Source organism: Salmo trutta, chromosome 27, assembly GCF_901001165.1.
Source record: "Salmo trutta chromosome 27, fSalTru1.1, whole genome shotgun sequence".
In the NCBI taxonomy this organism is placed as follows: Eukaryota; Metazoa; Chordata; class Actinopteri; order Salmoniformes; family Salmonidae; genus Salmo; species Salmo trutta.
The window spans coordinates 42827386-42838435 of record NC_042983.1 but is presented as its reverse complement, the minus strand read 5'-3'; the positions used below and the strand labels follow the sequence as shown (position 1 = coordinate 42838435).

General features: G+C 51.7%; 1 protein-coding gene across 1 annotated transcript in view; it reads left to right on the top strand.

The window, feature by feature from the left end:
* LOC115165112 (WD repeat and FYVE domain-containing protein 3) overlaps positions 1 to 10369 on the top strand; it is a 191662-nt gene extending 181293 nt beyond the window's left edge. Inside the window, exons 53-58 of the mRNA XM_029718147.1 lie at positions 2865 to 2961; positions 4618 to 4797; positions 7182 to 7415; positions 7599 to 7710; positions 8563 to 8760; positions 10177 to 10369. Of these exons, the coding sequence (XP_029574007.1) occupies positions 2865 to 2961; positions 4618 to 4797; positions 7182 to 7415; positions 7599 to 7710; positions 8563 to 8760; positions 10177 to 10297 (942 nt within the window). The 3' untranslated portion in view covers positions 10298 to 10369. The remainder of the gene's footprint in view (positions 1 to 2864; positions 2962 to 4617; positions 4798 to 7181; positions 7416 to 7598; positions 7711 to 8562; positions 8761 to 10176) is intronic.
* Positions 10370 to 11050: the final 681 nt, after the last annotated feature.

The window sequence follows — 11050 nt, the reverse complement described above, 5'->3', positions numbered from 1 at the left end:
TCTTTATCTGTCTGGTGTTAGCTAGTTACTGGCTAGCTAGGTCTTCATCTGTCTGGTGTTAGCTAGTTACTGGCTAGCTAGGTCTTTATCTGTCTGGTGTTAGCTAGTTACTGGCTAGCTAGGTCTTTATCTGTGTGGTGTTAGCTAGCTACTGGCTAGCTAGGTCTTTATCTGTCTGGTGTTAGCTAGTTACTGGCTAGCTAGGTCTTTATCTGTCTGGTGTTAGCTAGCTACTGGCTAGCTAGGTCTTTATTTGTGTGGTGTTAGCTAGTTACTGGCTCGCTAGGTCTTCATCTGTGTGGTGTTAGCTAGCTACTGGCTAGCTAGGTCTTCATCTGTCTGGTGTTAGCTAGCTACTGGCTAGCTAGGTCTTTATCTGTCTGGTGTTAGCTAGCTACTGGCTAGCTAGGTCTTCATCTGTCTGGTGTTAGCTAGTTACTGGCTAGCTAGGTCTTCATCTGTCTGGTGTTAGCTAGTTACTGGCTAGCTAGGTCTTTATCTGTCTGGTGTTAGCTAGTTACTGGCTAGCTAGGTCTTTATCTGTCTGGTGTTAGCTAGCTACTGGCTAGATAGGTCTTCATCTGTCTGGTGTTAGCTAGTTACTGGCTAGCTAGGTCTTCATCTGTCTGGTGTTAGCTAGTTACTGGCTAGCTAGGTCTTTATCTGTCTGGTGTTAGCTAGCTACTGGCTAGCTAGGTCTTTATCTGTGTGGTGTTAGCTAGCTACTGGCTAGCTAGGTCTTCATCTGTCTGGTGTTAGCTAGTTACAGGCTAGCTAGGTCTTCATCTGTCTGGTGTTAGCTAGTTACTGGCTAGCTAGGTCTTCATCTGTCTGGTGTTAGCTAGCTACTGGCTAGCTAGGTCTTCATCTGTCTGGTGTTAGCTAGCTACTGGCTAGCTAGGTCTTCATCTGTCTGGTGTTAGCTAGCTACTGGCTAGCTAGGTCTTTATCTGTCTGGTGTTAGCTAGTTACTGGCTAGCTAGGTCTTCATCTGTCTGGTGTTAGCTAGTTACTGGCTAGCTAGGTCTTCATCTGTCTGGTGTTAGCTAGTTACTGGCTAGCTAGGTCTTTATCTGTCTGGTGTTAGCTAGTTACTGGCTAGCTAGGTCTTCATCTGTGTGGTGTTAGCTAGTTACTGGCTAGCTAGGTCTTTATCTGTCTGGTGTTAGCTAGCTACTGGCTAGCTAGGTCTTTATTTGTGTGGTGTTAGCTAGTTACTGGCTCGCTAGGTCTTTATCTGTCTGGTGTTAGCTAGTTACAGGCTAGCTAGGTCTTCATCTGTCTGGTGTTAGCTAGTTACTGGCTAGCTAGGTCTTCATCTGTCTGGTGTTAGCTAGTTATTGGCTAGATAGGTCTTCTTCTGTCTGGTGTTAGCTAGTTACTGGCTAGCTAGGTCTTTATCTGTCTGGTGTTAGCTAGTTACTGGCTAGCTAGGTCTTCATCTGTTTCTGGTATTAGCTAGTTACTGGCTAGCTAGGTCTTCATCTGTCTGGTGTTAGCTAGCTACTGGCTAGCTAGGTCTTTATCTGTCTGGTGTTAGCTAGTTACAGGCTAGCTAGGTCTTTATCTGTCTGGTGTTAGCTAGTTACTGGCTAGCTAGGTCTTCATCTGTCTGGTGTTAGCTAGTTACTGGCTAGCTAGGTCTTCATCTGTCTGGTGTTAGCTAGTTACTGGCTAGATAGGTCTTCTTCTGTCTGGTGTTAGCTAGTTACTGGCTAGATAGGTCTTCTTCTGTCTGGTGTTAGCTAGTTACTGGCTAGCTAGGTCTTTATCTGTGTCTGGTGTTAGTAAGTTACTGGCTAGCTAGGTCTTCATCTGTCTGGTGTTAGCTAGTTACTGGCTAGCTAGGTCTTCATCTGTGTCTGGTGTTAGCTAGTTACTGGCTAGCTAGGTCTTCGTCTGTCTGGTGTTAGCTAGATACTGGCTAGTTAGGTCTTCGTCTGTCTGGTGTTAGCTAGTTACTGGCTAGCTTGGTCTTTATCTGTCTGGTGTTAGCTGGTTACTGGCTAGCTAGGTCTTCATCTGTCTGGTGTTAGCTAGTTACTGGCAAGCTAGGTCTTCATCTGTGTCTGGTGTTAGCTAGTTACTGGCTAGCTAGGTCTTCATCTGTCTGGTGTTAGCTAGTTACTGGCTAGCTAGGTCTTTATGTCTGGTGTTAGCTAGTTACTGGCTAGCTAGGTCTTCAGCCAGCATGGATCATAAATCCAGGGAAGGGTTGCCCAAAACTCCTGACGCATCTAAAGATACCAAACGTGATACTCATCATGATATATGAACATTGTCTGGCTGTCAATATATATATATATCTCATGTATGAAGTGTAGCCAGACATCACTCTGTCCAGTTTACAGTGAAATTGTCCAAGGTGAACTAGCTAGCTAGCTTAATAACCTGGTGCTGACAATCTCATCTAATCATTTGTGAAACCATGATGTGATGCGTGTGACCAGATTGGATGTTGCATGCAGTGTTCAATGTTTTGAGTTGCTTTGAGTTATCAGCCAATTAGCTTGAAATGATCTCACTGCAAAACGGTTATGTTGCTCGACCATGCCGTTTTCAGGCAAGTTGAACTCCCCGCCCACTCAGCCTGTCTTTTCAGACTACCTGGTAGTTAGACATGACTTCCTGGTAGTTAGACATGACTTCCTGGTAGTTAGACATGACTTCCTGGTAGTTAGACATGACTTCCTGGTAGTTAGACATGCGAGGGGAAAAAGTAAATTTTCTCATTCTGAGGTTTTCTAGGAGGGAAACAACTTCTGGGGGATGTTTTGGTCACTGAAAGAGGTAATTTTACATGGAATCAGAAGGACTGTTCAGGGCCTTTTTAAACTGTTCTAATGGCATCTTTCTTCCTGTAGTTCTGGAGGATGGAGTTCCTACAAGTCCCAGAAACCCCTGCTCCAGTGCCCATTGAACCTCCTGATGTACCTGACTGCTGTACGGAGGACAAGCTGGGTAGGTCTCTGTGTGTGGGTGTGTAGGTTCATCTCTAAGAGTGTTGGGGGGGAGGGGTCATAATCCTTTGTGTCTTTGAGGGGTTTGGATAAAGCAAAAATACAAATCTGAATTCATACCATATGTCACCCTGTTCACTATACAGTGTACTAGACTAGAGCACTATGTCACCCTGTTCCCTATACAGTGCACTAGACTACGGCGCTATGTCACCCTGTTCACTATACAGTGTACTAGACTAGAGCACTATGTCACCCTGTTCCCTATACAGTGCACTAGACTACGGCGCTATGTCACCCTGTTCCCTATACAGTGCACTAGACTACAGCGCTATGTCACCCTGTTCACTATACAGTGCACTAGACTACAGCGCTATGTCACCCTGTTCACTATACAGTGTACTAGACTATAGCGCTATGTCACCCTGTTCACTATACAGTGTACTAGACTACAGCACTATGTCACCCTGTTCACTATACAGTGCACTAGACTACAGCGCTATGTCACCCTATACAGTGTACTAGACTACAGCGCTATGTCACCCTGTTCACTATACAGTGCACTAGACTACAGCGCTATGTCACCCTATACAGTTTACTAGACTACAGCGCTATGTCACCCTGTTCACTATACAGTGTACTAGACTACAGCGCTATGTCACCCTATACAGTGCACTAGACTACAGCGCTATGTCACCCTGTTCACTATACAGTGTACTAGACTACAGCGCTATGTCACCCTGTTCACTATACAGTGCACTAGACTACAGCGCTATGTCACCCTGTTCACTATACAGTGTACTAGACTATAGTGCTATGTCACCCTATACAGTGTACTAGACTACAGCGCTATGTCACCCTGTTCACTATACAGTGTACTAGACTACAGCGCTATGTCACCCTATACAGTGCACTAGACTACAGCGCTATGTCACCCTGTTCACTATACAGTGTACTAGACTACAGCGCTATGTCACCCTGTTCACTATACAGTGTACTAGACTACAGCGCTATGTCACCCTGTTCACTATACAGTGCACTAGACTACAGCACTATGTCACCCTGTTCACTATACAGTGCACTAGACTACAGCGCTATGTCACCCTATACAGTGTACTAGACTACAGCGCTATGTCACCCTGTTCACTATACAGTGCACTAGACTACAGCGCTATGTCACCCTATACAGTGTACTAGACTACAGCGCTATGTCACCCTGTTCACTATACAGTGTACTAGACTACAGCGCTATGTCACCCTGTTCACTATACAGTGTACTAGACTATAGTGCTATGTCACCCTATACAGTGTACTAGACTACAGCACTATGTCACCCTGTTCACTATACAGTGCACTAGACTACAGCGCTATGTCACCCTATACAGTGTACTAGACTACAGCGCTATGTCACCCTGTTCACTATACAGTGTACTAGACTACGGCACTATGTCACCCTGTTCACTATACAGTGCACTAGACTATAGTGCTATGTCACCCTATACAGTGTACTAGACTACGGCACTATGTCACCCTGTTAACTATACAGTGCACTAGACTACAGCGCTATGTAGGAATAGTGTGTAAGTCGCTCTGGATAAGAGCGTCTGCTAAATGACTCATCCTGTGACCATGGCCAATCGTCCTCTTCCTGCTCCAGCAGTGGGACCGGAGACCCACAACGCTGATGACGACAGCAGCGAATCAGACGGAGACGAGCCCAGACTCAGCAAGGAGTCCAAACCCTCCCCTCGCCCCTACGCCGCAGCGGGGGGAGGAGCTGGATCGGTAGAGGGAGGACCAGGCAGCCAACCAGGCAGCACCGTCCACAGACCGAAAGGTGAGTTTACCAGTCAGTCAGTCGGTCAGTCAGTCAGTAAGCCAGCCAGCCAGTCAGTAAGCCAGTCAGTCGGCCATCCAGCCAGCCAGTCAGTCAGTCGGCCATCCAGCCAGCCAGTCAGTCAGTCGGCCATCCAGCCAGCCAGCCAGCCAGTCGGCCATCCATCCATCCAGCCAGTCGGCCATCCATCCAGCCAGTCAGTCAGTCAGTCAGTCGGCCATCCAGCCAGCCAGTCGGCCATCCAGCCAGCCAGTCGGCCATCCAGCCAGCCAGTCGGCCATCCAGCCAGCCAGTCGGCCATCCAGCCAGTCGGCCATCCAGCCAGTCAGTCAGTCAGTCAGTCAGTCGGCCAGCCAGTCAGTCAGTCAGTCGGCCAGCCAGTCAGTCAGTCAGTCGGCCAGTCAGTCAGTCAGTCAGTAAGCCAGCCAGTCAGTCAGCCAGTCAGTCAGTCAGCCAGTCAGTAAGCCAGTCAGTCGGCCATCCAGCCAGCCAGTCAGTCGGCCATCCATCCATCCAGCCAGTCGGCCATCCAGCCAGCCAGTCAGTCGGCCATCCATCCATCCAGCCAGTCGGCCATCCATCCAGCCAGCCAGTCGGCCATCCATCCAGCCAGCCAGTCGGCCAGCCAGCCAGCCAGTCAGTCGGCCATCCAGCCAGTCAGTCGGCCATCCAGCCAGTCAGTAAGCCATCCGGCCAGTCGGCCATCCAGCCAGCCAGTCAGTCAGTATCTGTATTGCCCCAATTGTTGTTAATTAACATACCTGTGTAGGATACAGGTCCAATAAAATCACTAAGAAGAGAAGGTGGAGGTGTGTAACAATGTTTACCATTTGAATCAACATCAATTGAATAGTTGATTGACCTGTTCCCCAGTCAGCGTCTCAGTGTCTCAGTGTCTGAGCGTCTCAGCGTCTGAGCGTCTCAGCGTCTCAGCGTCTCAGCGTCTCAGCGTCTGAGTGTCTCAGCGTCTGAGCGTCTGAGCGTCTGTGTCTCAGCGTCTCAGCGTCTGTGTCTCAGCGTCTGAGTGTCTCAGTGTCTGAGCGTCTCAGCGTCTGTGTCTGTGTCTCAGCGTCTCAGCGTCTGTGTCTGTGTCTCAGCGTCTGAGTGTCTCAGCGTCTGAGTGTCTCAGCGTCTGAGTGTCTCAGCGTCTGAGTGTCTCAGCGTCTGAGTGTCTCAGCGTCTGAGTGTCTCAGCGTCTGAGTGTCTCAGTGTCTCAGCGTCTGAGCGTCTGTGTCTGTGTCTCAGCGTCTCAGCGTCTGTGTCTCAGTGTCTCAGTGTCTCAGCGTCTCAGCGTCTCAGCGTCTCAGCGTCTCAGCGTCTCAGCGTCTCAGCGTCTGAGCGTCTCAGCGTCTGAGCGTCTCAGCGTCTCAGCGTCTGAGTGTCTCAGCGTCTGAGTGTCTCAGCGTCTCAGCGTCTGTGTCTCAGCGTCTGAGTCTCAGCGTCTCAGCGTCTCAGCGTCTCAGCGTCTGAGCGTCTCAGCGTCTCAGCGTCTGTGTCTCAGCGTCTCAGCGTCTGAGCGTCTCAGCGTCTGTGTCTCAGCGTCTGAGCGTCTCAGCGTCTCAGCGTCTCAGCGTCTGAGCGTCTCAGCGTCTGAGCGTCTCAGTGTCTGAGCGTCTCAGCGTCTCAGCGTCTGTGTCTCAGCGTCTCAGCGTCTCAGCGTCTGTGTCTCAGCGTCTCAGCGTCTGTGTCTCAGCGTCTCAGCGTCTGTGTCTCAGCGTCTGAGCGTCTGAGCGTCTCAGCGTCTGAGCGTCTCAGCGTCTGAGCGTCTCAGCGTCTCAGCGTCTCAGCGTCTCAGCGTCTCAGCGTCTGAACGTCTCAGCGTCTCAGCGTCTGAGTCTCAGCGTCTGAGTCTCAGCGTCTCAGCGTCTCAGCGTCTCAGCGTCTGAGCGTCTCAGCGTCTCAGCGTCTGTGTCTGAGCGTCTGAGCGTCTCAGCGTCTCAGCGTCTCAGCGTCTGAGCGTCTCAGCGTCTGTGTCTCAGCGTCTGAGCGTCTCAGCGTCTCAGCGTCTCAGCGTCTCAGCGTCTGAGCGTCTCAGCGTCTCAGTGTCTGAGTGTCTCAGCGTCTCAGCGTCTGTGTCTCAGCGTCTCAGCGTCTCAGCGTCTGTGTCTCAGCGTCTCAGCGTCTGTGTCTCAGCGTCTGAGCGTCTCAGCGTCTCAGCGTCTCAGCGTCTCAGCGTCTGAGCGTCTCAGCGTCTCAGCGTCTGAACGTCTCAGCGTCTCAGCGTCTGAGCGTCTCAGCGTCTCAGCCTACCACGGTGTGGACCTATCGTCAGCACCACCTCTTGCGGGTCCATTAGCTGGCACCCCCATTCATGGTTCCTTTTGGGCCAGATATGGCATCTTAAGTTGGAGAGAGCGACACATATTCTAATGTCTTTTGTGCAGTTCCTGGAGGACCGGGAATCATCTGGTCTGTAGATAGTGGGTCAGACGACCTCAGCCTGGACGAGAAGGACGGCTTTGTGTTCGTCAACTACTCAGAGGGTCAGACAGGACGAACACAGACACCTTCCAAGCCGGAGGTCCTCCCTCCCCACCCCGTAGCAGGCCATGGGGGGGTCCCCCAGCCCGTACACCCTACCACCATGGAGGCTCGGCCCTATAACCAGCTCAGAGCAGGTACAGACCAGACCACAGTACTACTTACTCACTCTACACAATAACAGCATCATGTGTATTATGCGATGCAGTGTGTGTGTGTGTGTGTGTGTGTGTGTGTGTGTGTGTTCCAGTTGGCTGGAGTGTGTGGTTATTCTGGCTGGTGCATTGTTCAAGCGTGTGTGTGTGTGTGTGAGAGAGCAGGCTACAGATGGGAGCGACAGCTGGTGTTCCGTAGTAAACTGACCATGCACACTGCATTCAACCGGAAGGACAACGCTCACCCAGCCGAGATCACATCCCTCGCCATCTCCAAGTATGTGGAACTGTGTGTGTGTGTGAGACCTCCACATGGGGTTTGTGTTGAGCAAGCTGGCTGATACTACATTCAATAGGAGGGTAGAGGGATGGGGAATTTAAAGGAGCAGAAATGTAACCTCAGGGGAACTGTAGGTGATTCTTAAATGTAGATGACAATCACTCATTCTCCCCCTCCCTGCCTCCCCCACCATTACCCTGCCTCCCTTACCCTGCCTCCCCCTCCCTGCCTCCCCCACCATTACCCTTCCTCCCCCACCATTACCCTGCCTCCCCCTCCCTTCCTCCCCCACCCTTACCCTGCCTCCCCCACCATTACCCTGCCTCCCCCTCCCTGCCTCCCCCACCATTACCCTGCCTCCCCCTCCCTGCCTCCCCCACCATTACCCTGCCTCCCCCTCCCTTCCTCCCCCACCCTTACCCTTCCTCCCCCACCATTACCCTGCCTCCCCCTCCCTGCCTCCCCCACCGTTACCCTGCCTCCTCCACCCTGCCTCCCCCACCGTTACCCTGCCTCCCTTACCCTGCCTCCCCCTCCCTGCCTCCCCCTCCCTGCCTCCCCCACCATTACCCTGCCTCCCCCTCCCTGCCTCCCCCACCATTACCCTGCCTCCCCCTCCCTTCCTCCCCCACCCTTACCCTTCCTCCCCCACCATTACCCTGCCTCCTCCACCCTGCCTCCCCCACCGTTACCCTGCCTCCTCCACCCTGCCTCCCCCACCGTTACCCTGCCTCCTCCACCCTGCCTCCTCCACCATTACCCTGCCTCCCCCTCCCTGCCTCCCCCTCCCTTCCTCCCCCACCCTTACCCTGCCTCCCCCTCTTCCAACCTTCTTCCTTCCTCTCCCAGGGACCACAGTAAGATCCTGGTGGGTGATGGTCGTGGCAGGGTGTTCAGCTGGTCGGTGAGCGACCAGCCTGGTCGTTCTGCTGCTGACCACTGGGTGAAGGACGAGGTGGTGGACAGCTGTTCAGGCTGTAGCGTGCGCTTCTCCCTCACAGAAAGACGTCACCACTGCAGGAACTGTGGACAACTCTTCTGTCAGAAGTAAGTCCCTGGCCTGCGTGTTAGAGTTGAATGTGTTCTAATGGAGAACAGAAGAATAATAATAATAATAATAAGGTTTAGGACAATTAAAACATGGACACATTGAATCTTCAACCATCAGATGCGTTGTACCATCATTATCATCCTTTAGCTTGTAATTATTTACAGCATCAGTCACTGTATGGCCTTTCACATAAAACGCTGAATGGTTAACGCCGAATGAAGAGGAGGAACTGGTTAACGCCGAATGAAGAGGAGGAACTGGTTAACACGGAATGAAGAGGAGGAACTGGTTAACGCGGAATGAAGAGGAGGAACTGGTTAACACGGAATGAAGAGGAGGAACTGGTTAACACGGAATGAAGAGGAGGATCTGGTTAACACGGAATGAAGAGGAGGAACTGGTTAACACGGAATGAAGAGGAGGATCTGGTTAACGCCGAATGAAGAGGATCTGGTTAACGCCGAATGAAGAGGAGGAACTGGTTAACGCCGAATGAAGAGGAGGAACTGGTTAACACGGAATGAAGAGGAGGAACCGGTTAACACGGAATGAAGAGGAGGAACTGGTTAACGCGGAATGAAGAGGAGGAACTGGTTAACGCGGAATGAAGAGGAGGAACTGGTTAACGCGGAATGAAGAGGAGGAACTGGTTAACACGGAATGAAGAGGAGGAACTGGTTAACACGGAAGGAAGAGGAGGAACTGGTTAACACGGAAGGAAGAGGAGGAACTGGTTAACACGGAATGAAGAGGAGGAACTGGTTAACACGGAATGAAGAGGAGGAACTGGTTAACACGGAATGAAGAGGAGGAACTGGTTAACACGGAATGAAGAGGAGGAACTGGTTAACACGGAATGAAGAGGAGGAACTGGTTAACACGGAATGAAGAGGAGGAACTGGTTAACACGGAATGAAGAGGAGGAACTGGTTAACACGGAATGAAGAGGAGGAACTGGTTAACGCGGAATGAAGAGGAGGAACTGGTTAACGCGGAATGAAGAGGAGGAACTGGTTAACGCGGAATGAAGAGGAGGAACTGGTTAACACGGAATGAAGAGGAGGAACTGGTTAACGCGGAAGGAAGAGGAGGAACTGGTTAACGCGGAATGAAGAGGAGGAACTGGTTAACGCGGAATGAAGAGGAGGAACTGGTTAACGCGGAATGAAGAGGAGGAACCGGTTAACACGGAATGAAGAGGAGGAACCGGTTAACACGGAATGAAGAGGAGGAACCGGTTAACACGGAATGAAGAGGAGGAACTGGTTAACACGGAATGAAGGGGAGGAGCCGGTTAACGCAAAATTAACACACTTTAATAGAAAAAAATTAAAGATTATAATGTCCCTAAAAATAACCCCAAAGACTTTTACTGGTGCGTTATGCCTCTCTCTCTCCTCCCTCTCCCTCAGGTGTAGTCGTTTCCAGTCTGAGATCCAGCGTCTGAAGATCTCATCCCCGGTGAGGGTCTGTCAGGACTGTTACTGCAACCTGCAGCACGAACGCAGCGCTGAGGACGGATGTCGAAACTAACCACGGTCCCTGGTCCCACATGACTACAGCGGGGAGCTCTCTCTCTCGCTCTCTCATCCACCCACCCCTGCCTCTCTAAAATACTACCCCACCCAACCCTTACACACATATGTCCAGTAATCACAGGTAACACACTGAAGGACGTAGATTAGAAGGGATCACCGATTTGGAGTGGCGATTGTTTCCGGAACTGTGGTGGTTGGTTCAGTATGACGGACGGAGGGAGGGAGGGATGGATGGAGGGAGAGAGGGAGGGATGGATGGAGAGAGGGAGGGATGGATGGAGAGAGGGAGGGAGGGGAGGGATGGATGGAGGGAGGGAGAGAGGGAGGGATGGATGGGGGGAGGGAGGGATGGCGAGAGGGAGGGAGGGATGGAGGGAGGGAGGGAGGGATGGAGAGAGGGAGGGAGGGATGGAGAGAGGGAGGGAGGGATGGGAGGATGGAGGGAGGGAGGGAGGGATAGATGGGAGGGAGGGATGGAGGGAGGGAGGGATGGGAGGATGGAGGGAGTGAGGGAGGGAGGGGAGGGAGGGATGGGAGGAGGGAGGGAGTGAGGGAGGGAGGGATGGGAGGAGGGAGGGATGGGAGGAGGGAGGGAGGGAGGGAGGGAGGGATGGGAGGGAAAAAGACAATGAAATAGACAAAAAGAAATGTGAGAAAGTTTCGTTAACAATCTAATTCACGCTTTCTTTCACAGTCCCAAAATAAACCGCTGGCATCACGCCGTCCTCCGCATATCTCCTAGTACTTT